The 26,408-nt window shown below is 36.5% G+C and overlaps 3 protein-coding genes across 5 annotated transcripts in view; 2 read left to right on the top strand and 1 right to left on the bottom strand.

Annotated features, from left to right (window-relative positions):
• Window positions 1–25,358, top strand: part of LOC126367301 (echinoderm microtubule-associated protein-like CG42247) — a 34,135-nt gene extending 8,777 nt beyond the window's left edge. For both annotated transcript variants that reach the window (XM_050010756.1, XM_050010755.1), the window contains 18 exons: window positions 15,905–16,093; window positions 17,107–17,223; window positions 17,651–17,781; window positions 17,955–18,079; window positions 18,502–18,640; window positions 18,835–18,984; window positions 19,190–19,361; window positions 19,692–19,787; window positions 21,163–21,300; window positions 21,503–21,634; window positions 21,721–21,849; window positions 21,925–22,053; window positions 22,282–22,410; window positions 22,565–22,727; window positions 22,893–23,075; window positions 23,166–23,261; window positions 23,425–23,539; window positions 23,618–25,358. In XM_050010756.1, coding sequence (XP_049866713.1) covers window positions 15,905–16,093; window positions 17,107–17,223; window positions 17,651–17,781; window positions 17,955–18,079; window positions 18,502–18,640; window positions 18,835–18,984; window positions 19,190–19,361; window positions 19,692–19,787; window positions 21,163–21,300; window positions 21,503–21,634; window positions 21,721–21,849; window positions 21,925–22,053; window positions 22,282–22,410; window positions 22,565–22,727; window positions 22,893–23,075; window positions 23,166–23,261; window positions 23,425–23,539; window positions 23,618–23,771 — 2,487 coding nt within the window. In that variant the 3' untranslated portion in view covers window positions 23,772–25,358. The remainder of the gene's footprint in view (window positions 1–15,904; window positions 16,094–17,106; window positions 17,224–17,650; window positions 17,782–17,954; window positions 18,080–18,501; window positions 18,641–18,834; window positions 18,985–19,189; window positions 19,362–19,691; window positions 19,788–21,162; window positions 21,301–21,502; window positions 21,635–21,720; window positions 21,850–21,924; window positions 22,054–22,281; window positions 22,411–22,564; window positions 22,728–22,892; window positions 23,076–23,165; window positions 23,262–23,424; window positions 23,540–23,617) is intronic.
• On the top strand, window positions 5,854–8,133 carry LOC126367347 (putative nuclease HARBI1). The gene is made up of 5 exons (XM_050010838.1): window positions 5,854–6,285; window positions 6,380–6,576; window positions 6,696–6,828; window positions 6,950–7,091; window positions 7,373–8,133. Exons 1-5 carry the CDS (start codon window positions 6,034–6,036, stop codon window positions 7,786–7,788), a joined length of 1,140 nt encoding a protein of 379 aa, XP_049866795.1. The 5' UTR covers window positions 5,854–6,033; the 3' UTR covers window positions 7,789–8,133.
• LOC126367356 (uncharacterized) lies at window positions 8,161–10,718 on the bottom strand. 2 transcript variants are annotated; one of them, XM_050010850.1, is made up of 9 exons: window positions 10,487–10,715; window positions 10,204–10,402; window positions 9,900–10,085; window positions 9,752–9,817; window positions 9,614–9,673; window positions 9,100–9,204; window positions 8,726–8,882; window positions 8,483–8,620; window positions 8,161–8,407 (listed from the first exon to the last, which is right to left on the bottom strand). In XM_050010850.1, exons 1-9 carry the CDS (start codon window positions 10,489–10,491, stop codon window positions 8,379–8,381), a joined length of 945 nt encoding a protein of 314 aa, XP_049866807.1. In that variant the 5' UTR covers window positions 10,492–10,715; the 3' UTR covers window positions 8,161–8,378. The 2 variants fall into 2 exon arrangements, with proteins under 2 accessions (XP_049866807.1, XP_049866808.1); XM_050010851.1 differs by lacking the exon at window positions 9,900–10,085 and having other exon boundaries at window positions 10,487–10,718.
• Window positions 25,359–26,408: the final 1,050 nt, after the last annotated feature.

The raw sequence follows: 26,408 nt of genomic DNA, 5'->3' as shown, positions 1-26,408 counted from the left end.
AAAGACCGGACCTGTCCAATCTTCAAGTTAGGTAAGCGGACTCTGTGAAAACAGGATTACTCTAGGGAGGTGATGAAATGTAGACAGAGTGATCGGCCTAAGTGGACTAAACTTACAGAAAAGTGAAGTGGTTAACAGTTTTCTACATGATAAAGATAATAAACCTTTTCATATTTATTAAATTTAATCTTCGTGCAGGTTTCAGAGAACAGGTTACATGCCAGAACAAATGCAGTAAGAAAACATTCTTAAACGTAGTGTAAAACTTTCCCTCGCTATGAACATGACCTAAAGTTATCCATTACTGGCCATTAATTTAAATTTTGATAACTGTAATCAGGTTGTACCCTATGATTGTACAGTCTCGGAAGTGTTTTAATATTGCTAATACAAAAATGCGGCGTCTTAACGACCTGGGTGTGGCGGTACAGTCATGCTGCAAATTACTCACCTAACTTTCACTTTCTTAAGATTTTTTTTGTCAATTTACATCGGACCAAATAAGGACTAAAAACATTTCCTGCTTATTTAAAGAAATTCACCAAAAAATAGGTAGTTGTTATTAACGTACATAATAAAATACCTAATACTGAAATCTTTGAAAAATTATCAAGGTCAGAAAATTAACTTACTGACATGCACTTTTTTTTATATTATATCCTTCGTCATTCTGTATTATATTCTTAACTACAAAATGGCGACAGGGCTACTATCACGTTGGTCTAAAAGGAAGCTATGTGAACTGTGCGTACTGTGTTCATCCTGCTATGGATGTACCTTTGACTACACCAATTGGGATAAAATCGTGAGCTTATGGTACTAATTCCTGTAAACACCATCTAATTTTATTTTAAGTTATATCTGTCATTTTCTTATCCGTCGAAAAGGAAAGGGACGGGTAATCGACAAGCATAAAATTTATGGAACACGTCAATTTTAAGCACAAATCAAAAACAACCCTATAAAAATTTTGCATTGACTAATAACCCGACAGAATTAAGTTGACAGCACACGTCAAACGGTTTGCATACCAGCGAGATACCTTTTTTGATTCGCCCGCGTCATTCATTCATTTACTCATTCTTCCTTAAATTAAGACCTGAAAATTATCCGTCCCTTTCCTTTTCGGCGGATAAGAAAATGACAGGTATAACTTAAAGTAAAATTAGGAGGTGTCTGCAGGAATCGGGGCCTATGTCATTATATTCTTAACTTAACTACTGATTATTTAATATTCACCCACCTTAAATATATTTACTAAATATTAGACGAGTTTTGAATGGTATTAATCTAAAAAATGAAATTATTAATTTAATAATCTAAGTCATAATTAAACTACCGATTTTCTAACACAAAAGGAACATTACATCCACTTAGTCAAATAAATTCTATAATTAATCTATATTAATGACTTTTATGTGATCGTAAACACAATTTAAAAACTCTTTTGTACAACGGAATGGCGGAATTTGTTTTAATTATACTTACGTAATATCCTTAGATAAGTATCTCAATCTAATAGGATTTAAAACTCTTGTAATATTACCAGCAACACTCGTAAATATAATAGGTAGGTTAATAAGCATATTGCTTTTAATTTTTGAATGGAATGTGTTAAAAAGCCGGTGTAAAAGCATTTTATCCGCTCAACAGTACACTGTAGTGTTTTAGGAAATGCATAAATTGCACTTTTGTTCCGTACTACGTCGTTCGTGATTCACAACAGCTTACAGGCTACAGTGTATCCATTGTTCTAGGCTGTCGAATTAGGAAAATAGGTCACACGGCAAATTGTCGATTGCAACGAACGTTTTACTTTTAAAGTCTTATGTTTTTGGACTTGGGGGAAGATTCGTGAGTTTTGTTTGTGAATTGTGGAGGGTTTGTGTTGGTCGTTTTGCGGTCGGCTAGATGTCTTTAGAACGGGGAGTAGGCATATTTTGAAACATGACCTTTAAAAACTTTGTTTATTTATCTATTGAAATAAATATCTTGAATCAAATTATATACTTAACCTTTTGCGTGCCAAATCAAATCACTCCAGTGCATTCGTATATATAAATAAGATTTCCCTTCGAGGTAAGCTCTAAGCGATCATGGAACTCCACTTACTACTTTAGTACGATCCTGACACCACTTTCGCCTCTTGCACTTTCATCAATTTCTTCATACATGCTCGCCGGTTTGAGAATTCTTAATCTGGTTTTTCTTTGAATCCTGGATTTGAACGCGGTATTTTCGTCTGGGCCATCCTCTACCGACATGCATAAGTCTACTTTCATTCATTGTCTCTACACGTCCGATTCATCTAAGCAACCTTTTCTCAATTCTCATGCACTGACATGAAAATAATTAAAATAAATTAAGTATTACTTAGATTATCACTTATTCCTGTTCATTTTTCGTCTGCAAAATAATAGAATTTATCGCTAACCGATTTACCTTGTAACGTCTGTGGTACAACCCACGAGCCACGACGCAACCGCTCATTTTCATTAAGCTTTACCGCGGTATTTATGATGGTAATAGCTTTCTACAAGCATTTCCTGAGCATTACATAACCAGCTATGCCAACTGGATCAAGGTCTCCAAACCTTTTAAGGCGGCATTCTTTTTTCGTCTACAAGCTCAATGCGTGCTCTCGAATTAGCCCTTATCAGGTTGCGTGTTAATCGCGATCAGCATAAGTTGGCATGAGCCGTAATAATTGCTTCTCGTGAGAGCCATAAAGGGCTCTTAATTGTAACTCGCCGTCTGGCCCCCGATTTGTATCGGCCAGCTATAAAGCGTTTAGTGGATTTAGTTACGTGGTTGCGTGGAATCTGACGGAGAGTGACCTTGACACCCCCGCCCCGCCGCTGCTTTCCTCCGCCGCCGTATTAAAATTCGAATAGTCTACCACATCCAACCGAGCGATACGGATAGCTCCTGCCTTTTGAATCGGAACCTTACGCGATTGCCATAGGAGCTTTACTGGCTTATCGGTGATGTGAGTTGGGCTCTCTGGCTATGCAATCGGAAGGTTTTTGTTTTGCTGGTGCAAATTAGTCAGCTGTTGCAAGGGTCTAGTACCAGTAGTACCCCTAGAGGCGGCCTACTACGACGTATTGCGCTAGACAACCGCGGATTGCAAATGTAAACAAAGTCGACTAGTGAAGTGGAGAGTGACGGCTTAATTCAACGGTAGCGTTTATCTCCGGAAACAGGAAGGGGTCTGTAAATCACTTCAGGTTTAAACGGAACAAGTACTGACTTCATAAATCAATAATAAAACTGCATTCTGGGTTTTGTAGTTCGAGAGTGTTAAAAGTGAACAACGTCTTATGTCATTTTAATAGTGGCTAAAGTCGCAATTGCCTGTTTGTTTACAGTTGTTGTGGTACGTGTACGTACCGTCAATAGATAGATCAGACTACGATCCGGCGAATTTGTGATGCCTTCCGGGGCAGTAGGTATCTAACGCCCATTAAGATCAAGGAAAGTAACTGTTCAAAATCTGCAAAAAAATATTGCACTTTTCACGCAAAACAAGCTGCTTCCTATGACAAACTTCGAAACAAACTTCCAAAGAAACAGGAACTTAGTCTGCCGTGACACAGTCAGTCACACACGTCGCGTGTCAAAGATTCAATCTGCGGGACAAGCTTAGAAACAACCATGGCCCACTTTAACGGTTAATTAGAAAAAAAAACCAGCAACCCTTTTCATAATATTACAATTGCTGTTAATATTACAGTACTTTATATAATAGCACATACTTCTATGTTGCGACTTGGCTGGAACAAAGAAAACTGTTTTATATAATATGTAACGTATTGTTGATTAGACGGACCTCTTCGTAAACAATCTGTATAACATAGCTATTGCAATTTGATTTGTTGTAAATTGTTAATACTAAATTGACATAAACGTGTATTTGGAATTAAAATCTTACGATTCGTAAACTTGACATTATAATACATGTACTGTCACGTTAGGTATATAGTATCTATATATATATAAAGTAGATTGTAAAAAAGGAAATATAACAAATCCATCAGTTTCATAAAGTGTCCTATCTTATCTTTATTGTATCTAACTTTCAACTTACCAACTCTGTAACTTACGTATTGAGTATACTTGCAAATCATCAGATTTGAAAGCAAAAGTTCCCCAATACCAACCTCGTCACCCTCCCTGACACCAGGGTTGATGAAGTTGGTAATCCACCTCACAACCCATACCTTGTCGCCAATTTTCTTCATCTGCCACATATGGCTATCCCTTAAATAACGCTCTAAGCCACGATCGCACCTCAACGCACCTTTGTTACCAGATGAGAGTAACAGCTCTCAGCACAAACTCCAGCCATATCGCGACATGTACCTACGTCACGACAAAAATGCAGTAGGAAATCACCTCACATTCTAGATGTTAAAACCACCCACTGTATCAGCAAGCATGACGTCACAGCGGCACAATGAATCTACCTCGCTGAAAGTCCGTCCAAAGGCGAAATTTCAAACAGCATAATAGCAAACAATCAAACAGCGTATCTTACGTTTACTGTAAGTTTATGTAAATCAGTGTCTGATCGGCGGACGGCCGGTGTGACGTCAGGACGGTGCACTGTACAGTATGTTAAGCAGCCGTCTCAGATTATGCAAAACTTTACTGCATGCCAACACGAAGATCCCATTGTCCACCGTTAGTTAGGTACTTGAACTTGAGTGGAGGTGGTGAACGCAAGTGACATTTAAAACTAGGCAATGCTCGTAAAGTCTCGTCATAACAACCCCAGATTGTATCGCTGTTTACATAAAATTGTTTTACATTCCATTTTGGTATGAAGTCAAGGTAGTTTCGAGATATTTAAATTTTAAAGTCATGAAAAGCTCTCAAATTTTTTGTTGACAACTCTATCGAACAAGGTTGCTTTAATTACTATTTCTCAAAATAAAAGCTAAATTCATCAAAAATATATATTACTTATCTAAAACTGTACGGAACATTTGTTATTACGCAGCTCTCAGTTGATCAGTTCTCATAATACATTGTGTCGTCAAAAATAAAATGCGAGAAATTACTACTTACATATAACAAAAAATAAAAAGTAATTAGAGAATTTCTAGTATAATACGTAAACAGATCTTTAACTGGTTATAGATATTCTGAAGTGATTTAACTAGACCTCTGTCACGTAGAACCAAGCACGCAAGCGCAACCACGACCTAACCTAACGTTACTCAAGAGCTTGTTTCTTCAATACAAAATACACTCGTGGACGTTCCATTCGCATTCTGAAATTGGAAGCCTTCACAAACTGAATAAAATAAAAAATCTACGTAAAAAAATTGCAACCGAGACGACGTTTGCGTGAAGACACGCGTCGAATTGAAAACCTTCTTTATCGTAGTCGGTTAAAAATGCAGAAATAAATCGATTTATAAAATAAAAACAAAAGACAATCGCCAATAAACAGTTCGGATTACTTTAGACGGTGTGAATACATAGCAGGTATTTCTACAATCCGTATTGAATATTCTCGCGACATATTGTGAGGCTGTGAGCCGACAGTTGTGCGAGGAGTCCCACAAAGGACTGAAAGTGTGGCGCCCAAGCCGTTACCGCTGGCTGCAGCAGTGCAATTCTGTAAGCAAATTTTTGAAACCCGCATCTGAATCCGCGGTGAGTTTTTGTTTTGGCATTCTGTAAGACATGTACTTAAATTGAATGCACACTAGCGACACAGTTGCGAGTACGGCAGCGAGTCGAACTAAAGTTGATGCGAGATTTTGACGTTTTTAGTATGAGATGACAGATGTATCCGCATTCTGTAAGGTGATTCCCCGTTCACTTCGCTGTTCACTTCACTTACGAACTCGATTTGATCTGTCAAATAAAAAGTTGATGTTCGTCGAGTGAAATCTATACGTTTATTAGTTATTTGCTGGTGATATCGTGTCTAATAAGACTCAATAAGTTTCAATTAAGGTAATTTAACAGATTAGTGTTTAAAAATCTTTAGTATAGTATTTAATCTAGTGTTAGTGTATGTTTCTTCTGTTGAAAATGGCTCGAATGTTTTTATTAAAGTGTTTATTAGAGGAAGCTCATACTTTGGACAATCTTGAGTTGCGCCGACAAGCCTATGAAATTCGTAGTTTGTCTCTATTGACCCGAGATGATAACTATGTCAGTGTATACAGACTTTCAAAGCAATTGATCGACCAACTCGAACTTGAGTTGCTTCCTATAATAAAAAGTACCAAACGTCGAGGAAAGGGACTTACGACTCGTATTAAGGTGAGAAAATTATCTATCTATTACTTACTATTTATCAAATAAATTCTTGTTATGTTGTTGAAATAGATTGTTAACCTAGCATACTAATCCACAGATATTGTGTACCTTGGCATTTTTGGCTAGTGGCAGCTACCAAAAAATTATAAAAGAAAATGTTCGGACCTATTTGTCCCAAACATCTGCATCCCGCTGCATAAACGAAGTGGTTGAGGCACTCAATAATCCGAACATATTGAAAAAGTATATAAGGTTTCCCCAAAATATCCAAGAAAGACAGATATTAAAGGAAAGGTTTGTTTCTTCAGTTAAATACTTATAGGGACATACCTACTTATATTTGATTTTTTTTGTGATAAAATATGCGATTAAATCCTAATACCCGCTATGTACTTTCTTTTATTGAATTACAGGTTTTATGAAAAGTTTAAGATTCCTGCTGTCATTGGCTGCATTGATGGCACTCTCGTGGCTTTAAAGAGACCGGCTGAGCATGAAGAGCGCTTCTTTTGTCGTAAGAATTATCATGCTAGGAATGTGCAATTGGTAAGTGAATTAGAATCTTAAGTCTTGCTTCATAAAACACCTTAGAGGTACTCTAATTATTATTTATAATTATTTGCTGATGACCATCTCCCTAATTTTAGACTAAGTACCTACTTTTTAGATTACAGATGCCGATCTTAACATTTTGCATGTTGATCCAACATATGGTGGTGCAACACATGACAGTTTTATTTTCAATCACTGTGATGTAAGAAATCACTTAGAGGCTTTGACAAATGCTGGTGAAGAAGTTGTTTTGCTTGGTAAGTGTTTCCTTCGCCATTTCTCATATAAAATATTATAAATTGGCCCTTAAGTTGACATTTGTACCTACTGAAACAGTTTATTTTATTTAATGGGATAAAAAGTACCTAAGTTCTTTTCTAGACCATTCATCGGCTATCTCAGTGCAACATTTCACGTCGTATGTTGTATAATTTTGGGAAAGCAGCAACAAACTAACTTTTCAATTTTATTAGTAAGGAGTTATTTACTAACAATTGGTTTAATAAATATTTAATAGTAAACTTGAATTTATTTTCAGGTGATTCTGGATATGCTCAGCGGGCATACATTATGACACCTATAAATAATGCCCCGGACAATACTCCTGAAGCTTATTATAACATGCTTCATGCAACGGCTCGCAACTCTGTGGAACGGACAATTGGTTTGTTAAAAGGGCGCTTCAGGTGTTTGTTAGTACACAGAGTTCTAGATTATCATCCGGATAAAGTTGCAAAAATAGTAATTGCATGTTGTGTTCTGCATAACATGTGCAACCGGGCTGGAATGGAGGTAGTTAATTTGACTGAAGATGAAAACCTAGAGGAAGCTCAGGTGGTAGCCGAGGCACAGAGAAGGCAATCCCGAGACATACCAAATCATGATGATTTAAATGTTGGACGGTCGCGAAGGCAGGATCTTGTGAATAGATTGTGGCGATCGCGTCGACATTAACTCTATCTCAGTGTGAAGTGAAAAGTTACAGAACTTTAAAAAGACTAAATATTTTAACTATCTACGTAGATCTAGTTGTAGTGCCTACTAAGAAATGACAAGTAATTGAGAGGTATATTAGTGAGTGTGTTGTTATCCTTCAGAATTACCTACTTTATATAATGTTAAACAATAGAATTGTATATAATAGGCTATTATTACTTTAGGGTCTGCTATTAAATTCAAAATTGGATTTTATGACAAATGTAATACATATAAGCAAAACCAGAAAAGAAACAACGAATAATAAGAATAGAACATATAATAATCTACTTTAAAAATTGAAAATATACAATTACAATTTAATTTTTTATTCATTTATTTGACCCCGGTTCAATCTAATAGCTTCTGCTAACGCATTTAATCCTTCTCCCACTGCCGCCACAGCGTTAGCGAAAATTCCGTCTCTCTCAATGCTGCGCTCCATCATGGTCGCCATAACGCGTGTATTGGACCGCTGAATTTCTATCTGCTGCTCTTCAACTCTCAAAAATCTGTCAGTAATCGACGAGAATTCCGTTCGTCGTTGAGAAGGTGGTGGCGCACGCGTACTACGAGATGCTGAAAAAAAGATTAAAACCTGATCAAAATTCGGTAAAATTATTTTTTTACTAAGTTTTGCATAATAATTATATAGTTTTCTCATTTAACTCACATGACTCAGCACGTCGCCTGGAAGGAACACTACGGCTGGGGCCTGTGCCAGAGCCTGTAGCGCCGCGGCGAGATGGCGAAGCCTCAGTCGTTACGGCATGCGACTGTTGTGGCGAAGGGGGTTGTACACGTCTAGATGCTGAAAGTAAATTTCTGTAAATGTGAGTTTATTACCACAGCAGCAAGACAGTTATAGTTGTCTTCTCAAGATACTTTCAGACTTAGGTAATATTTTTATACTTACACGAAGAACCAGCACTTTCAATTGTAGACGTGATACGGCTACTGATAGCGGCGGTAGCGCCGCGGCGAGATGGCGAAGCAATGGATATTGAAAGTGGGGTCGGAGTGTGGGACAGAGTAAGTGCTGGTGTACTGGGACGGGGTTCAGAGTGATATAACTGAAATAGCGAAAGATTAAATAAATAGGAAAAGAACCATTTATAAAAACATATGTAAACTTCTAACGAATGATTACTTTTATTAAGACATGTTTAGACATACAGACATACAAGATACATCATACTTACAAACAAAAATTGCAAGATAAATACAAGCTTTTAATAAAATATAAAATGTAGAAACTTCAAACACAAAAGTTAAAAAGTATCTACTTACCTGTAAACTACTCTGGCTTGGCTCAGAAGGAAAAATATCTGAGCTTTCAAATAGCCTTCTAACAATCTTGCTTCGGCGGTGTGTTTCCTCTGGTGTCTCAGGTGCCTGAAGTTATACCGGATATTAGATAAAATAACGGTTTATTGTAAGTATTCAATATTTTTTCAATAATAATTATTTTATTAAACATAACAACATTTAACATTTTATTTTATTATTAGCTTGTGTTGTTGTTTTTGTTATTTTTAGATTATTTGATTTGATAATTATGTTTATTAAACAAATCACATATTAATTAAATGCGACATTAAACATTATAAAGGCACAAATAAATAATAAAAATAGTAAACTAATCCTATTAATATTATGGTGTTCAGGATGTCTGAGCACAGGTTTGGGCCACCATAATAAAAGACTTTTAATGTTTCGGTCCACTGACTGATCAATTTTTCTCAGGAAACATAATTTAACTTCATGTGCCAGTCACAGAAGGGGCAACACAATATCTACTTACCAAAACAACATCAGGTTGTATTACTTCTTGTAAGTTTTCTAGCTGTGGCACATTAGATACCTGTAAGTGTAATAGTAATTTATTTGAGTACACAATGTAATCAAAATAACATTAGATCAAATAAACTGAAATACATACTTCGGAATGTCCACTACTTTGTATTAAAGAGGAGGCTGGGGGAACCAATTGTGTTGAGTCAGATTGCTGAAAATAAAATCATTATGAATTTTATTATATTATTTTAGTATGACAATGACGAACACACCTAATTTAATAGATCTCTTACCGAAAATAGCTGGATTCCCAAGTGAGCATCTCCAGTGCCAAACTCTGGACCCCCATACAAAGCTACTATCCGTTCTTCCAATGCAGATAGTTCAGCTACATCCTCCACCCCACCACCAGTCCTACGTCTAGCTGCAGCCTGTGCTGCTACTTTTTTTTTAACAGCACTTTTTTTGTCAGACCAATACTATAAATACAGATAATATATATTATGTGTTTGAGTGTTTAGAATGCGTTAGTACATAGTGAAATGTTTCAAGAACAGTATTTCGGACAAGAAATAATAATATCAACATAATACTCACTTTGGTCCACTGCTTGTATGTTTTTATCGTCCCACCCATACTATTGAGGCGCTCTGACAAAACTTCCCAGTGCCGTCTACTCCGCTCTCTGGCATTTAGAGTTTTTGAGAAACCCTTTGCCAGATCTGGGTTTCTCTCCAGGAAGTCAATCATTGCTTCTATTTGAGCAGAGGACGGATGAGATGAACGCTCGCTTACACTGAAAAGATTTTTGTTTTTGTTACAAAACAAAATATTCCCAGTCAGTAAGAGATTAATTTTAAGTAAAGGAATATAAACTTACTTCATTATCCCGTTTCAAAATATGTCCACACGCAGCCAAAACACCACAATCTATGCACCAAACCACTTAAAAACATATTAATGCACTTGAAATTCCTCAACTTTGTTTTCAAAAGTTTGAACAAAACTTTTTTTTAACTTTGAGTTATAAAAAAGCAAGCATAGACTCAATGTTCATTCATCCAAAAGAATTAAGTTTATGATTAAAAACGTTATAATTTAACTTATTAAGGGTTGAGTAATTTAAATTCGAGTAAAGAATCGTGAATAAAGTCATCCAAATTATAGTTCTTTAGCAAAATTTCATTGTTTTAGCTAAAAACATAAAATCGGTAATTACCGATTGGTATCTTCTCGTTAAGTGCCAATCACTAGTAACTCGAAAGATATATCGAAGCTCACTTCACTTCGCAAGTGAGCTTGTGATGTTTACAGAATACCAAATCAAGGTCAGGTGAGATCGAATGCGAAGTGTAAGTGAGCGTCGAAGTGATAAGCGAGTTATTGTTCGAGATCTACAGAATCGACATACAGCTAGCTGACCACTCCATGACCGACAGCGACGAAGAGTCACCCTTCGTCGTGGTCTCGCTGCCCGTCTACACGCCCGAACCGCCTGTGAGTATGACAAGCTACAAACACTTATCAAAAAGAAAAAGATGTTTTTTGTCTCTACTTGGGGCACCCTAAAGAAAAATAATAAAAGAATTTACCATTTATATCGGATATAGATCATCTCTATAGAAATACTGTAGACGCAAAGGCGAGTATACATACATATACAAAGGTAGCTACGTGCGTAGCTAAAGGCTACGGCGTAGCAAATGTTTTGAACATATAATGAGATCACCATAATAATAAACATAATTTTAACCACTATCATTTTAAAGGTACTAGCCTCATACCCCGTAATTCGTATTAGGGTAGGCAGAACCACAAAAACAAGAAAACAAGTTGCCGTTTCGTTAGGTATTGGTGTCCACGTCGCATACAAATGGAAATGGAGTACACTCTTGAACTAATATAGAGTATTTATTTATAAGTAAATTAAAATACAGCAGTTTCATTTCTGATACATACATTCTTGCAGAGCATAAAAATTATACTGTAAAATACACTAACAACACATACGACTGATGTCATCGGCTGGAAACCGGACTACGACCCATAGATTTTAGGTCTGTCAACACCATTGTAAAAGTTAAACAAAAGCGGACAAAGACGGAAAAATATTAACCTATAATTTAATGCCATATATCACGTTCTCATACAAATATATTCCAGTTAATTACTGGTACCCTTCAGAATATTTGTTGCCACGCAAAACTCCAGATTCTAACGACCACTACGATGATTGATAGAATAATAACTTGAGTGTATTTACCGTTAGGTATTACATAGTAATGTTTTCCTTATAAATATGCAAAGGTTTTGCGTGTGTTGAGTTCATATTACTCCGTGTGTGGAGTTCAGATAGGCGAACATACACAACTGGGTTAATAGAAGTGTGAAATTATATTTTCTTTCCCATGTTAATCAGCGCGCGAATAAATTGTGAAGTGTGTTCAAGAAAGAACACTTTCTATTACTTACACTTCAGTTTTTAGTTTAAAAAAGTAAAGTAGTGTAGTTGTAGAAGTAAAGCGTTTTTATTTTTTATTATTATTATTAGACCAGTAAGTAACGTCTCATCAAAAAAATCGAAACACCAAGCAAGTTTACGTTTCGAAAGAATTATCAGAAAAATATTAAATACTTACTTACGAGTTTTAAGAAAAAAATAAAAATAAAGTAGGAATTATAAATATTTTTAATTCTTAAAGTTGATTTTCCAAATTTATATTTCAACTCGTGTTTAGTTGAACAAAAAGTCGATTTTTTTCTTAAATTAAAAAAGAAGGATTTCATTCTTAAAATCCATTTTACTTCATTTTATTCATGTCACTATCTACAATGATGAACTAATTCATATGCAATGTTGTCTTCTGAGTTCTGACAACTTGTGGCTCTACCCGCCTACCAAATTGCGATGACGAGCGTGAGTCAGTCTTTGAGTTTGTAAGTACAAGGTTTCGAATGCCTTAATATCCAGTCGATGCGTTGGCTGCTAGCCAGATTTATAGACATTGTGGAGACGATAATTACTGTTTACTTATAAGTTAATACGTACTATATAGTAGTAAAACTTTGTACTGCTCCTGGTATTGTGTTTCGTCTGTCAATGTTTGTTTGGTTATTACATTGTTACTAGAAAACTGTGAAAGTGGCACTCTCGCAATTCCACAACTTTCATTACTCGCTTACGTGCATATTATGTAAAGTTAAGAATACTAATTCTTGAAGCGTTTACTAGGAACAACTATTTAGCATATTGATTGCTTCCCCATGGATACACCGCCAATTTCCATACGTAAACGACAAAATGACCAACATTTTCAGACGTATTAATTTCACAAACACCGCAGTCCACTTGTTATGCAGCAATTTGATACGTGGCCTCGGTCTCGACGTTTTATTCCCTCACACGTGGTGGGGTGCTAGGGAACCACGTATCGCAGACCCCAGAAGTTGTAGTTTGGCAGGGAGAATCGCGTGTTTGGAATAGGTTCGCGCGGGGAGGGGGAGCTCTATCAGACTGGGCGAGACGTTCAATTGCACGCACAGAGCGATAAGAGGCGTCCTTCAGAGACGGTCAGTACCATCGGCCAAGGACTCGGCATAATTTGGATGTAGAAATGCGAGTTCTTTTGTTTACCGGTCAGTGGTCGATCGCACGTTGGACGAACCGCCTGTCTTGGGGACTTTGTGCAAAATACCGCGAATCAGGATTCGGTATCGCGCCACAAGTGCTGAGGACTTGCGCATCACTGTCATGGTGAGTGTTCCCAGGATATGAAGCACAATTATTAAAGTGAACTAGCACAATTCATTCAGTCATTCGATATTGGTAAATACGTTATTAACCAATCAAATGATTTCACTAAAGCGATTGGCTGATAGAAAGCCGCTACTAATATAACCTAACTCATTAGTCAGGTTCATTGCAAGTAAGAAACGTGTTCAAAATAAGCCCTAATTAACAACAGCTGAAAGATTATTTAATATTACAACGTTGTCAGCACGTCTCGACAGTACAACGTTTCTGTAATCGGGTCGGCAAGTGAACTAGGTTAAAAGCCGAGCTATTCGCAAGGAATAAAAAAAACCATGTGTGGCATGTACGGAACCGGCGGAATTCCCCTCGTAAACCTATAAAATTCTTGAATAAGCGTCGAATGGTCTGCAACACGGCCGGAATAATAAAATGTTATTTTATGAAGAAAATTTTTAGTTTTATTTGGTAGGTAACGAAACGTCGGTGAATTCTCCAGCTTAAAATGGGTTAGTGTTAAATTGATATTTAGAAGTAGGACACGCTTGTTACAATAACTGTTACTTTTCAAATCGATACCACGTAATGTGATTTCTAAAGAAAAAAAACTATTTAAGTAACACTACTTTGTGCTTATTAGTTTACACGTAAGTAGATCAAACGTAAAGTTTGTTTAAGATAAGAATTTTTCAAATAACCATGAACTTATGTACTTATTACGAAACTCTCACATGCTTCTTAAGAATCGCCGGCAAAAGTGATCGGAACTAAGCGAGGAGCATGCGAGTTGTTTTTATCTTCTCCTATCGTGTTGATTGTAAGGTGGATTACCAACCTCAGCAACTCTGGTGTCAGGGTTGTTATTGGGCCGCCAAAGGCGCCTGACATGAATCATCGCTTTTCAACTCTTAGACTAGAAAATATAACCTAAAAAACGAATTAATATAGTGCTTTAGCTTCCCTGGACAAAGTAAGTGCTTTTTTTAACGTGGCTTATTGTAGATTTGCCGAAAATGGCATTAACTACTTAACAGAGCTCTCACCCGTTACATAATTTAAGACAACTGGGCGTGAACCTCGGCTCAGGGCGTCGTCTGAGAGGAAAATATTTGAAAGAATTAATCGACCCTAGTGGGTCGATAGCGATAAGCGCTGAATGAGGGAAATCGTCGACCATGCCGGCGGAGTCGATATCGGGGCAAAGTATTTACTTTGGCAAAGTAAATACCAAAATACTATTTACAAAGTTAATCCGTGTTTGCTCTAAATATCCTATGCAACCCATTGTATGCATGTCAGAGAACATTTTCAAGTTTTATTTTGTACATTCATCAAATGCATTCGTGTCAGGGACGAAGCTGCCAACGTAAAAATTAAATTGGTCGACTTTACACCCCAATGCCTAATTGGAACACTGTAATTTTCTACTTAAATCGTTTAGGTTGAATTGAAGTGTTGAAAGTTCTACATACATTCAAATTGTTTCACGGAAGTTTTTAAACCCGTTTCAGTGCCGGACCGTACAAATTAATACACCAATACGAGACACTAGAATAAAGATATTAAGTATTATGAAACGAATAAATTATCCTAGACCCAAATCAAATAATCTGCCTACTTTAGTTACATAAATTTAATCTACTTACATTCAATGTTATTAAAGACGTTTAATTCTCAAATAAATCAACTGCTTATATGTTCAAACTGACCTTGAATATTAGTTCGTTTACTTTTTTACTCGTAGACTATTAACATATTATCTACAGATTTGTCATATACCTACAAATTATAACATTTGTAGTCGTGGGTAACTGAACTTATCACCGCCCAAACGGAGATTATTATCACCCAATCTTTTCATGTGAAATGACACTGAAAGTTGACAGCAACAAACTGTAATAATGGATTAACTACAGTTATTTTACCTTAACCCAGTATGACGTTATCCAAACATTAATCGACTTCAAATTGCAAAATCGTGGAGGCAGTACGTAACTATTTGTTGAGATCTGCGATGATTTCTGTCGATTCTATGTGTGCGGGCGAGGATTCTTGCAACTAAGTGCTTATGCACTTTTAATTGCTCTATAAATCACTGTTTATTTGTTAAGTACTTACTTGAATATAATGGACTTTAAATACACTTAGCTCGCCGGAGGACTCGGCTATAAGATTGGAATAGACAAAAATATATTAATGAAAATATTATTATATACTTGTGTTAACAGTAACAACCCCTAAAATACAGTTCGTTTATTTCTTTATATTAATTTATTCGCAGAGTTTAGGTAGAGTAACGTAGTTGAGTGTGTTATTTTGAAAAAAAAAATATTGATCTGCCTATGTACAGTCATGAGCAATATAATGTACTCACTTTAGGACTCTGTCGCACTAACATACGTATTTGACTTTTAGTGAGACTTACAGTTCAATTTGTCAAAAAAGTTAATGTGACATGGTACCAAAGTGTATACATATTAATGCTCGTGACCGTACAGTTGTTGAATCAATCAGTTAACGAAGCTTTTATTCATTTGATTTATCCAGGCCGCAAGCTACGGCAAGAAGAACGGTATGTGGTACGGGGGCACGTCTACGGGCGCCCCGGGGGGGTGGTCTCGGGCGGGGACCCGCAAGCAGTCGGTGGCGGAGTCCGACGCCCCGCCCCCGGGAGGTGGCAAGCCCGCCAGCGGCCGCGTCATCCGGATCATCAACAACATGGACCATTCTATCCAGGTGAGTCCCAGGTTGGGCGCCATTTATATCTTAATGATTTTAACGTTTAGTTAGGTAAACGCCCGCCTCCGGGTGGCGACAAACCCGCTTGCAGCCGCGTCATACAATCGATCATCTGTAGATATACTGTGATAAGAACAACGAGAAATATGAAGATTAAGTAACGACAACGGTATTAACAATAAGAATTAAAAACTTAATTAAGTAATTACATTAATAAGTAAAATATAAAATAAAATGAGTTCTTCGTGCAAATGCCTACATTTCTTCAAAATGATAAATCTTCATGAAATATTTTTCCTTTGCATTCAAAAGTAAAGAAATAATAATAATAATACAATTTTTGTATCTTTTGTTTTCTGATTTAAGTATAATAAAAACCTTCAATAAACTGCGTAATTATAAGGAAATAATCATAAGCCTTGTTAGAATGTAACTGGGTTAACATAGTGTAATTAAAAGCGAATCAAAACCCTGTATTTTTATAAACTCGCTATATTGTGTTACGTTTATCAGCAATCGAGGTCTGTAATTATCATAGGTACTTACTACAACTCGTTATTATTACTTTTGTTACCTATTAAAATAATAATACTTCTTTTTTATTCACATTTCATTCACAGTTGAATCAGTTACAAGATTGTACCCACCTACTTATTTTTTACGCGATTGACACATATAAGTAGCCAAATTTTTTTCGAGCGTGTTGCGTATTCAGTTCAAATATTAGTTCCTTGTTCATAAAACGCAGAATAGCGAATAGAAAGAAAAGTACTTAGCTCTTATTTCTCAAACTGTTACATTTCCTATTTCTTGACTCATACCTTATTGGATAGGTTACATGCACATGTATCATTCTAATAGCAGCTTTCACGTGTCGGCCTTGATAGCTAAACACCGAAGGCTTCGACGGTAGAAACCCGTGCAAAATATGAACCTTTTGCCGACTAGTCCGACTACAATATTTACTGCTATCCATACCAAGGCCATGTCTAATGGTTGTTTGCTTCCAGTGTCGTGTTCTGCTAAACTTACGAACTACACAACCTTTTGAAGAAGTACTCGAAGATTTGGGGCAAGTTTTGAAAATGAGCGGTGCTAAAAGGATGTACACTATCACCGGTCAGGAGGTAACGAATTTTCATTTGACATGTTCATTCTTCACTTGCTATAAGCAGCATTCATATCATAGAGCAATGACGACCACGTGTCGGACGACGCTCAGTGGGTAGGCCCGCTACAAGGTGGACCGACGATCTGGTGAAGGTCGCGGGAAGCCGCTGGATGCGGGCAGCGCAGGACCGATCGTCGTGGAGATCCTTGGGGGAGGCCTATGCCCAGCAGTGGGCGTCATACGGCTGATGATGATGATGATGATATCATAGAGTAATATTGATCATTTTAGTAATTAAATAGGCATTGCGTGGTGATGCGTCTCTGTATACTTACCTACTGACATATAATGTAAACTTAGTAATAAAAATATGCACGTATTTTGCGCCATCTTCACTCTATACAATTCATACAATGAAAGAATAACTTTGTTTTATTTACCAGGTAAGAAGCTTTTCACAACTGCGAAATGAGTTCGCGGACGTAGAAACCTTCTATCTGGGCTCAGCTATGGTTGCTGCAGCATTAAGCCCCGGTGTCAGCGCTCCACTGCCTATCGAATCGCCTGTTAGAAGGTACCTAATCATACCTAAAACCTACCTATCTACCTACTTAGACTGTGGCTAAAGTTGAATATGAATATAAAAATTGAAACAAATATTCACATAGAAAAAAAAACATCAATAAAAAACCTTTTCAACTTTTTAATAAGCTGTGGTGTTATCTACCAACTTTGTTATCTGTTTAGGTCTAGATCAAGAGCGAATGTGGCTGCGACGCCCATTGCTGACGACACACGTGGACGCCGAGCACGAAGCAAAAGCCGACCAAGAGTGCTCTATGCGCCTGAAGGCGAAATTATTCGCAATTCAGGTACTTGTACGAGTAAAGTTGCCCAAAGACGCGCTGTACCACCCAAAAAATATTCGCACTACTTACCTGACAGTCGGATTTCGAGTTCATTAATTTGTCGACAGGCATTCACTACTTTCCCAAACTAAAGAGTTTTTATTTTGTACAAAGCGACGACAGCGACTATTCATTGCGGCGTGCGATATACGACGTGAATCGCGTCATGTCGATCATTGCTAATAAACAACCATTCAAACGAATCTCGTAAAATTATGTGATGTGGATTTGCAGCCATATAAGTCACCTTCAATAAAATATAAAACAGACAATGTTGAACTTGCCCTTAATAAAATAGCAAAACATTCTAGATCTAGTTGTGTGTGCCGCACTTAGATTGCTGTAAATAACCCGCTTTCGATGGGACTAACGACTTTCTTCTACAGACTACACTCTTCTAGAAGTGCTGAAGGAAGAGCCGATCCGGGTGACCATTCGTGGACTGAGGCGCACCTTCTACCCGCCCATCCATCATGCTCCCATTGATAACACTCCACCTGATAAAAAGTTGCAACTTGACTGGGTGTAAGTCTTCGCTCTACTTATTATTCTAACCTAACCTAACCTAACTTTGTGAAATTCTAAGCTTTACTATTGGACTTGGACCATAAAATCTCGAACCTTGAGTTCATGAATTTTGGCTTTGCAGTTTAAATTGCCCAATAAGAAAATTATACCCAGACTGTCTAACCTATGAAGTGATTCATCGCCTCTTTTAGCTACGGATACCGCGGATCTGACTCTCGCCGAAACCTATGGGTACTACCTACTGGAGAACTTTTGTATTACGTGGCAGCTGTGGCGATTATGTACGATCGAGACGAGGAATCTCAGAGGCACTACATCGGACATACTGAAGATATTCAATGGTAAGGCTTTTCTAGCATGCTTCGTTTTTCTAAGTCTTCGTTAAAAAGCTGATAATGTTCTACACCACCATTGAAGTTTAGGCACTTTTTCTCTTGTGTGTGTTGTGAGATCAACGACTGACCTCATCCACCCTGAATAAAAATAAAACGCGTGGTATTCCAACTATATACAATTGTCCCCTCTAATTTTCCACCAATCTTCCAGCATGGAACTCCACCCGTCGCGCGAGTTGGTGGCTAGTGGCCAACGCGCCGGCCGCGGGCGTCGAGCGCAGGCTCATGTTCGCATCTGGAGTACCGATACACTCCAGACCCTTCACGTCTTTGGAATGGCAGAGTTTGAAGCTGGAGTATCTGCAGTTGCTTTCTCTCAGCTGGTAAGGAACACTCTGTTTTTTTGGAATTGCGTACTTAGTTGATGTAGTTTACCGTTGTAGGTACTTATTGTTAATTCAATGAGTCGCCGGTTCAAATCTAGTGCTAGTCAAGATTTTTTATTAGTTTCACTTTGTGAATACTACAAAAATGTTAATTACGTACTTGATATTTATTATTTGTTTAATTATTTCAATCATAACGTGATGGCTAGATGGCTCCACCAAATCTGTAGATGCCCTAAAAAGATTAAAATATGTTTTTCGATTTGTACCCATGCGTTATTATTAAGTTATTAAGTTAAGAATTGATTTTCGAAACTACTTTTACAGAACGGTGGAAGCTACGTACTAGCAGTGGACGCAGGACGAGAAAGTATCCTATCAGTGTGGCAGTGGCAATGGGGACATCTACTCGGCAAAGTGGCCGTGAGTCTTCACTACTTTCTCAAACTTATCTTGATTTGTCAGTATTTATTACAAGCCCTCAATCCAGTGACGAATTTGCCAATGGCCTTGTAAATCCCCAAGGTTAACGGTCCCATTAAGATTACAATTCGTGATAATTGTAACCCTATAAAAAGTAACGTAAACGTTAAACAGCTCATTAATAAGCCAAGATTTTAGTCACAAAAATCTATTGAAAATAATAGTTTGGTGGTGACCCAAACGGGTACAGTAATGGGGTTGTATACCTTCTAATAGGTACAAGGTTATTCTGATTTACATCTACAATGACGACTTTTCTTTACAGCTTTCTAACATTAAGTATATCATAGTATAGTTCATAATTCAAAAAATTGCTTGAATTAAATATTAACACTTGATCTCTTTTTCTTAAAAATACTTAATAAAGTAATCCCGAGTACGTATTCCCGTATGTGTAGCGTGTTGTAATAGGTATAAACTTTAAATATAATATAAGTACATAATAATAATGTTTTTAAAATTTACCTTACATAAAACATCAGGACTGAAACATTAATTTTATACGTAATCTATAAGAAGAATAAACTTCCTAGCAAATTTATAATGCAATATCGTTATCGCCACGGTAATAAATTATGGGTCGGTTGCATTTCTCCAATTTTTTTTCCACTTTCTAAGAATTATGGAATTAATCTTCATATTTGTCAAGAACCACAATAGGTACATTATCGCGTCACGCGAACACTATAGCACAGCGGCTCGAGTGCGCCCGTTCGTTGTTATTGTTACAAGTCAGTTTTTATTTTTTGATAAAATCCAGTTAGCTCTAGGCTGTTAGTCTTGGAGACAAAAAAATACTTGGAGGTTTTTAGATTATTTTTGTTCATAGGCTCTTACCAAGGTACATTTCGTTGACATGACTTATTGTTTTGTAGGTACATATATATGAGGGGTTAACTACTTGGCCACAAAAAAGTTATAAATTTTATTATTACTTGCTTATATAGGTAGGTACCTACTGCGGGTTCATTCAATAATAGGTACTTAAAGTGTGTTACCTATTAGCAACAAAAGACATACCTACACGTATCTATACACATAGGTTGGAATTCCTACTAAGTAGCTACCTAGTACCGAGAACTGCAGATAGGTATTACAGTGAAAAGAACGGTGCAATCCAATTTATCTACATTCCCATGACCGGCTTTTGATAGGTACTTACCTGTACCTACAAGTCCTACAACATTCCCAGAGCAGCATAATAGGTATTCCATTTTTTTACGTTCCTAGAAACACTGTACATAGTATAACGAACAAGCATGTCTTAAATTAAGTAGGTAGGTATTTATCTTACCTTTGGCTTTGCTCATCACAGACGCTGCAGGAAGAACTAACCGGGGCAGCATTCCATCCCTTGGATGATAACTTACTTATCACACACGGCAAAGGACACTTGGCATTTTGGAACCGCAGGAAAGACGGATTTTTCGAACGTACCGACATTATTAAACCGGTAAGATACGATACGATCGAACCGTGTTGTTTTGTTTCCCGCCATTTTATCAAATTTATTGTAGAGCTGTTTAAACTGTCAAAAAACCGGTAAATATTTTTTTTATTTTTGATTCATTATCGGTTTATATAATTTTATTCCTTATATTTTTCCCAATGTTTTCCTCCATGTAAGTACTTATTTTTTTATGCTTTGTTTCTAGCCTTCTCGCACACATGTTACCGCATTGCAGTTTGAGCAAGACGGTGATGTTGTGACTGCTGATAGTGATGGATTTATAACAATTTATAGTGTCGATAGCGATGGCGCGTATTTTGTGAGAATGGAATTCGAGGTAAGAAAAACAGTATTAGTATCGAAATATCAAATTTGAAGGCGAAATATGACGAAATTCACAATACCTATTTTCTTTACTTTTAGGCGCATATTAAAGGCATAAGCTCGTTGGTGATGCTTTCTGAAGGCACTTTGATATCGGGCGGCGAAAAGGATAGAAAAATAGCAGCTTGGGATTCTCTGCAAAATTACAAGAGAATCACTGAGACCAAGGTTTGTATCTACTTACATGACAAGAACTATACGTACCTACTTTTTACGCATAAAAATCTTATATTTATTTGACAGTTACCTGAGTCCGCTGGTGGAGTACGCAGTATTTATCCTCAAAGGCCAGGTCGAAATGATGGAAACTTGTACGTCGGGACCACACGAAATAACATAATGGAAGGATCTCTTCAGAGACGATTTAATCAGGTAAAGTTAAACAATCATCAGTAATGAATTAACGAAATACTTAACTATAAAAAGAGGAGTTAAAATGACTGTCTGAAGAATTCTAGGTGCAATGTTCAGTTCAGTCTTTATTTCGTAAAAATCACATGGTAATGGTCGGGACTTACTTGTACCTTCTATTCTAGCTGATTCAGATTTTTTGGTTTTATAATTAGTTTGATTTTTAGTTTTTTTTTTGTAACATTTCAGATACTATTTGGCCATCATAAGCAATTGATGGGTTTAGCGGTTCATCCAGACGACGAAATGTTTGCCACAGCTGGGCATGATAAGAATATTGCCTTATGGAAGGGACACAAACTCATATTCGCTACTCAGGTTAGTGTAGAATCTAAAATACTAATGAACACAATTAAAAAAACAGGTTAGGTTAGCAATAGGCCGCCTAATGTGCTTCTTCTGTCCGTCTGTAATTACTGTCGTGTTGTGTTGTGCTGACAATATATACTGAATTAGTTACATGTACTTACAGGTGGGATACGAGTGTGTATCTCTGGCGTGGCATTCTGGTGGTGGCGCTCTCGCAGCTGGCAGCACAGAAGGTCACTTGGTAGTCCTCAATGCAGAAGCTGGAGCTCACGTTGCTACTCTTCGAGTTTGCGGCTCTCCACTCAATTGTTTGGCATATAATTCCGGTAATATGATCGTAGTACTTCTATATTCATATTTACTTATTTTTTTTATAAAGTTGGAATGAAATAACGCCTCACTTATCACTTTTATCCAGTATTTGATTGATTGATTGATTGAAATATGTCTCAATAATTGTACGAGTATTAACACTGAAAAATATATTTCAGCTGGAGACACTCTCGCCATAGGATCTCAAAATGGTAGCATTTATCTATTCCGAGTTTCGCGTGATGGATTTTCTTACAAGAAATCGAATAAAATTCGTGGTGCACAACCACTTATGCAACTCGACTGGAGTCTGGATGGAAGCTACTTGCAGACTGTCACTGCCGACTACGATTTAGCATTCTGTGAGTTAAAATGCAATACTTAAATAGATAAGTATGTATACCTATTAGATATCAAAGTTAAATGTTCTTAACTTCCGCACTTTGTTTTAGGGGATATCAAGGCTTTGTCTCCTGAAAAGAGTCCAATAGCCATGAAGGATGTAAAATGGTCAACTTATAACTCAACTGTAGGATTCCTTGTGTCGGGTAAGTAATTAAATAATTCGTTAAGTAGGTAATTAACCCCTTAAATGCCGGAACGCGGATCTCGACCAGATACAATGTAAAATCTATTGTGTCTGGTATCTCGGCATATGAGAGGTTAAACCTGCTTGTTGCGTTTTTATTCGACTAATAAAACCTATTTTAGGTATGTGGAATAACCGCTTCTATCCAATGACAACCCTGATATCAACATCAAGTCGCGCAGCTGCGCATGATCTTTTGATAAGTGGCGATACTGACGGTTACCTGCGCTTGTTCAGGTAAGCTTCGTTTCTCAGTTAATTACGTATTTACATCATGTCTTTGGTATTTAATGTAATGTAATTTGGTAATTACAGATACCCTTGTGCCAGTCCAAAAGCTGAGTACAATGAAATGAAAGTCTACAGTGGAGCTGTTTACAGTGCGAGATTCCTATTCAATGATCGATGCATGGTCAGTGCTGGAGGTACTGATGCCGCTCTCATGTTATGGGAGTTGGTGGACGATTAGCATCAGGAAGCGCCGGGGTTGCCACCGCCAGCGGTTGTGGTAGCGCCCCCCACACCATCACCGCCGCCCCCAGCGCTTTTACCTTACTCCACGTTCCGAGTTCTAGATTTTGATGAACTCGACTAAAGATATGGGGATAATTGTATCTCGAGAATTTTTGTGGAACTTTCCTAAATGGAAATTGGCTTACGCCTGGAGCATCAGTTACCTAAATAACTTTAGATGCTACCACTTGACGTGACTCCTAGAAGAACCAAGAGAGACAAGACGTTAGAAAATGGCGAAGGTCTATTTGCAGCAGCCACTACACTCAGTCTCACCAACTACACAATAAAACTGTACTTACAAGAAGTTTTAAATACCAAGTAAGATATTGAAGAACTAATAAAATGTCAGCAATAAAATATAAATTATATTAAGTAAATCAAAATTAATATTAATCAAATTATTACCTAAATTATTCACTGCCATTCATTACTTGCATAACTTAAAACTAAGTATGTAGGTGGTTAAGAATAAATTATTATCGGTTTATCACAAGATATATTAGATTTAATATTTGTAAATTGATTGGGTCAGGTGAAGTGAATGTTTAAACTATTCAAATTCCTTAAATGATATTTACACTATCACAAAAATAAATTAGGTATATAATGGACATTAAATGTCAAATTTGAACACATATCAATTGTTGCTGACATATTTTGATCTTATAAAACACATAAAATTATTGACGGGGAATGGGAACGACATTGGAATTGAGGAATTAAATTTAATGAAAGATGCCCAATGATTCGAATATGACAAAAAATATATCTTCAGTTTAATCCAAATTATATTAGTGATTTAAACTTATTAGCTGACTTCCTAAAAACGACGATATATGTATAGATATTTATGTACTTTATAAAAAAGTTTTTACCATTTTTGGATTGGGCTATCAAGTTAAATGGAATTGAGAAGATACCAAGGTAGATATTATTGATTACCGAATGATATGGGCGAAAAGCACATTTAGATGTTAACTTATCAATTAAATTAAGTAGATGACTTGAGGACTTCCTTTAATGTGGCAGGCCACGTGGATTTACTTATATTAACATTTTATATGTAAAAACAATTGTTTATTCAATTTAGAAAGTCACAAAACTAAGTGTTCATAATTTACATAGTACCTACCTACACACAGCACATTAGTACTTATTATACAGGATGTTTAGTGAAGTATGTTTTGCGAAGTACTAAGTCCCTAGTTTTTTACTTAAGCATTATCAATATAAAACCAGCTGATAACTGCACATCCTGTATATTGGGTTTAATGTTCTATAGTAATTAACAGTGAAAATATAAGTAAATATATAATCACAGTAATATTATATCATACCTAGTATCCAAACATCCCATATACAACAAAGGTTGATAATCTGTAGTCCGTTGACTAAAAATCTTGCAAAAGATTTATCTAACACTGTACCTTTTACATTTTGTCACATTTCTACGTAGATGTAGTTTTAACGAATTTAGAATTTAAATAAATCTTATGTTCACCGCCGAAATTAAATATCAGTTTAAAATTATTATTTTTTGTGTCAGTAAAACAATACCTAAGAACATTGACTCAATAGAAATAGAAAATAATAATAAAAAATCATTTATTTCTGAATTTATTTATTATTATTTCTGCTCAATAAGATATATACTTTCTAATCATATTTAAACTTGCGAAATTGGCTAATAAAACACAATTTTCGTAACTTTTATCACAAAGTGATATTGCGTTGTTTAAATCTAAACTGTATACTAATTAAAATAAATAATATCTAAATGTCGTTTCATTTTTGCCTTTTCATATAACTCTACCCAATACATAAATATAAAAATAAATGATTACAATAATATCGGTTTTAGCAAGTTTAGAGGGACTCTATCCCATCATGATGAAAAAAAAGATCGATCATTTGCCGCGTGAAATTTAAATGTGAGAGCCCTTCCTTCAAGACTGGATTTGGATTTTTGTTTATAATAGTTAATCGTAGGATAAGGATAAAGTAGGTAGTTAATATTTAACAAAGCTCTAGTCTCTAAAAAACTAACGCTAAATAGTATGTAGTCGAACCTGTAAAAAAAAAACAACATTGCAAGATTTCCAAAAGATTTCAAATTGACAGCGTTTTACCTACCAATAAAACGCTTATTAAACATACTTACCATATTCGAAGCCTATATTATTTGAGAGTGGCAACACTGTTTTCCCCTGATTGGTCATATATATATCAGTCCCTGTTACGCATCCCTTTGTCTCTCTCTCTCTCCCCTCCACCTGGCAGTGTACTCGAGAGTGTTGAGAGTTCAGGAGCTTCATTGCGTCTCAAACATAAATAATTAAGAATTTATTTATTTATGCACCAGGCAGAAATAAAAGCTAGGCTTCGAATATGGTAAGTATGTTTAATAAGCGTTTTATTGGTAGGTAAAACGCTGTCATTAAACAACTGTACCGCTATTCGAAGCCTATATTATTTGAGACGTGTCTAGTATCGCCTGGTGGAGGGTCGCCAATGTGATAGATGTGAACTATGAAAATAGAAATGACCCATTATAATGTACTGTGTATGAATAAACAAGTAAGTAGTACTT

This window comes from Pectinophora gossypiella, chromosome 6 (assembly GCF_024362695.1).
Source record: "Pectinophora gossypiella chromosome 6, ilPecGoss1.1, whole genome shotgun sequence".
Taxonomy (NCBI): domain Eukaryota; kingdom Metazoa; phylum Arthropoda; class Insecta; order Lepidoptera; family Gelechiidae; genus Pectinophora; species Pectinophora gossypiella.
The sequence above is the reverse complement of the archived record's forward strand: the minus strand, read 5'-3'. Positions and strand labels throughout refer to the sequence as shown.